This window comes from Frankliniella occidentalis, unplaced genomic scaffold (genome assembly GCF_000697945.3).
Source record: "Frankliniella occidentalis isolate FOCC.00 unplaced genomic scaffold, Focc_3.1 Scaffold99, whole genome shotgun sequence".
NCBI classification, from domain to species: Eukaryota; Metazoa; Arthropoda; class Insecta; order Thysanoptera; family Thripidae; genus Frankliniella; species Frankliniella occidentalis.
The window spans coordinates 444,999-448,784 of NW_026267228.1; the positions used below are offsets into that span (position 1 = coordinate 444,999).

The 3,786-nt window shown below is 56.1% G+C and overlaps 1 protein-coding gene across 1 annotated transcript in view; it reads right to left on the bottom strand.

Moving 5' to 3' along the window:
* Positions 1–3,786, bottom strand: part of LOC113202899 (capon-like protein) — a 132,815-nt gene that overhangs the window by 14,296 nt on the left and 114,733 nt on the right. Inside the window, exon 5 of the mRNA XM_052269689.1 lies at positions 3,619–3,727. Within this exon, the coding sequence (XP_052125649.1) occupies positions 3,619–3,727 (109 nt within the window). The remainder of the gene's footprint in view (positions 1–3,618; positions 3,728–3,786) is intronic.

Here is a 3,786-nt window from a genome sequence, read left to right on the forward strand (position 1 = left end):
GCAGCTGCTCCGTTTACACGTGACAAGGCGCAAGTTGCACCCATGTGAAGCGCTGATAAAAAGAGCCGCCCCGGTGCAGGCAGCAGGCGACCCACACGGCTGTCTCCCGGTTCAGCAGACTGATTCCGCATCGCGTTGAGGGGGGGTTGCACGGGGACGGGAGGACTCATCCATACGAGTGCGACAGAGACAGTGATTGCTTCCCTCTCTGTCGCACTCGTGAGGATGAGTCCTCCCGTCCCCGTGCAACCCCCCCTCAACGCGATGCGGAATCAGTCTGCATGGTGTCTCCCAGGTATTCGAACAGGAGAGAGCCTGCGACCTCTGACTGTTAGGAGAGAGAGGGAGAGTGAGAGAGGGGGGGAGAGGGGGGGAGGGAAACAGGGAGAGGGCGGGGAAGAGGGGGGGAGAGGGGGGGAGAGGGGGAGAGGCAGACAGAGAGGCGGCGCTGACAGCTTTTACGCCCTGGAGGCGGTGGCAGGTCGCGCCGCGCCCCGTCAGCTCGCTCACTCAGCGCGCGCCCATCCCGCAGGTGGGTCTGACGGGGCCACCCCGGGCCGGGCTGGCTGGGCTTGGCCGCTTCCGCGGAATCGCGATGGCTGGCGATATTCTCCCCCGCGGGAGCTTAGAGCGGCACCATGCAGCACCCTCCGCCCGCCAGACGATGTGCGCCTGGCCCCGGCCCGGCCTGCCTGCCGTGAGGTGCGGTTCCCAGAAGCTGTCCGAGCTCCTAGAGCACCATCACGTCCCCAGCGCCGATGCTCGCTCATCCGCAGAGCCGCCTGCCACTGCTGCTGCTATTACTGCCTCATCGTTATTTATTTCCGGTCGTCGAATCGGAATAAGGCAGAGTCATAGAAACGCAGCAGAAGCCACTCTGTTGTCTGGTTCCCGAGAAAGCAGGAGCAGCAGTCAGCATATTGCTCAGCACATCACTTTTCCGACAAACAGCTTCGTGCTGGCGAGCTCTGTTCTACGCCCCCTGAAGGTACAAATATTGCACGCCTTTTGACAAAAAAAAAGGGTCTTTAAATTGTTAACATAAAAATCGAGCCAAAAAGTAATTTATGCGAAAAAAAATTGGGCCCTTTTAGCAGTAGACGCAGTGGTGGCCGCTTTGCCGATCCCCCCTAAAAGCTTAACGCCCCCGACGCTCATCGCCGCTGTCGGAAAAGAGAAGCCTCCTCTTTGCTCGCGTACACAAACACCCGCAAACCGCTCTCTAGGACGACAACACTGGCAACGCTGCCGGGGCCAAAAAAACTAGAGAAAATAATAAAAGGGGGAAAAGGAACAAAAAATTTGAATTGGTCCGAATCATTTGTACCCAGGGTTTTCTAGTGCCCTCGACAACGGCAGTGGCCACCACTGCGCCGCCACTCGGCGAGAGAATGAGTTGGCAGTAAATCTGCCAGAGCATGGCGTGCGGTGTACAGACACAAAGTAACCCCCTCCCCCCTTCCCCTTACCAAAAAAATGTTTAAAAAAATGCTCAAGATTCCCAAAACAATATAGGGCCAAGTATATTTCACTGGGCGGGATAGCACGGGGAACAGCGCCTCGCTATCTTCGCGGTCAGAATAAAACAACGGCAGTCAGCTGATGCCTGAGAGCGATGGGAGCAGCCTGACGTCACCGATTGTCAGCGAGCCGCCGCGCCACGCCACGCCGCGTCACAACATGAGGAGAGAGGCACCGCCGTCCCTCTCTTTGTCCGTCTCTCCCCGTCTCTCTTTCTCACGCATTCACTCTTCCCCTTTGTCTCTCTCCTTTCCATTCTCTCCTCTCTCTCTCTGAGGTCCCTAAGAATAGCCCGCCGCCCCGCCCGCCATCCTTGTCGATATAAATACTGGGCGAGCACCTCCGCCGACACGACTGCAGCAACAAGGAACCAGCACCGGCGGGCAGAGACAGAAAGGAAGAGAGAGAGAGAGAGAGAGAGAGAGAGAGAGAGAGAGAAGGGGGGGGGGGGAGAGGATAGGGGGTATCTCGCGTTTTGCGCTCAATGCACTGAGACGGGTTTATATTGACTCCGACCCTCAACCCGCCGCACACACCCCAAGGCCCCCTCCCCGCCTCTCTCGTTCTGCATCTTCCGTCCGCAGTCGGCAAACAGCGTATGTCTGGTGCTCTCTTTCTTTCTCGCTCTCTCACCCGCGGATGAACCGAGCGGGAACATAAAGGACTTGGGCTGCGGCGAGCGAGCGCGCGGTAGGGACGAACAGCAATAAAAAAGGAGACGGAAAAGAAAAATCCTCGTCGTGTTTCGCGCGCAGCCGCCATGCACCTGTGCTGGTCCGTCACGAGCTGCGCGCCGTCATCCTGCATTCGGTCAGCAGCGGTGCATGAAGACGTCACCGCGACACGGCGCGAGAGGGAACGAATTGATGACGTCATAAACCGACCCGGACACACAGTCGCATGGCAAAGTATATATCCTATTTAGTGTTTGACGGGGTGAGCTAAAAGAAGCTACGTAAGCAAAACCACTTTTTCAAAAAAAATTGAAATAAAAGAAATTTTTGAAGGCGGTCGAAGGGGAGGGCACGATCTCGTTCAAGTTTTAAGAGTCTATATCCTGGTCACGTTCACGTCGCGTATAGTGGACCGCGTACACACTGGGAAATGTATTAAGCCACGTGTCGTACTCAAAGTGTTAAGACATTATTGGGCAATAATGCGCAAATTTATAGACCATAATACACGCCCCCCTCTCCCCTCCCTTCCCACTCTTCGTCACAGACGCACACACACACACACACACACACACACACACACACAGCCGGCGTGGTGCGGGACTTCCCAACCCATGGCGCCCCCTGTCGCCGCCACCAGCGCGCAGCCCCACAGCAGCCCCGACATGTATTTCTGGCCGCCCCCCGAGCAGGACTGTGATGCCGCTACCCCACGCTGACGTCCACACCAGCGAGGGGTAGCGCCTCGAACGCACGCACATATACACACACCCATATACACTCACACACACACACTTGAACTCAGCTTTCTAGCAGTACTTGTCTTGTCCACCCCCACTCTCGCCCCGCAGGCCACAGACCCGAGCGGAATGCTTATTTCGTAAGCGAGGGAGGAAAGTCGGAGGAAGGGAGGAGGAGGAGTAGAGGGGTCTAGTGGGTCATGAGTCAGCCAAGTCCATCTATCAGTCTATGGGCGACGGCAGCTCAGCGCTGGCGGGGTGAAGGGCGAGGGTTCCATGAGGCCGGCCCTAATAGCCGTGGAGAAACTGCGATAAACAATGCACTAAGGATCTCTCGCGGGGCTGGGAGCGGGGCGCAGAGAGGAAGGTGCGATAGGCGTGAGGGAGAGGAGAGGGCGCATTTCCTGTGTTCGTCTAGCTGCCGCACTCCTCCCTTCCCTCCATGCCCCTACCCCCTCGATCCTGCATCTCTCAACACAAAATCGCTGTAGAAAATACGCAGGCAAACGGTATTGCCATATTAAAAGATTATGCACATATAAATTCTACCAAGTATTCGTGGAACGTTCATGTATTTTGCCTGCATTTCGTGCCTTACAATCGGTGGAGCAGGGCTCTTCTGTGTGTCAGGAACCTCTAACTCGTCAGTCATTCATTGTTGTATACGTTTGCATGGCACTCACCTTTTTGTTGGACTTGAAGACGTTGCAGCGGAAGACGTTGCTCGCGCCGTCCCGCGCGATGTAGCTGAAGATCTTGAGGTCTTGCGAGTCGTGCGACACGTAGAATATTCTGAAACAGAAAAAAAGTGTTTTCTAATGGCTACTTGATTGGAGTAGTATACACCGACA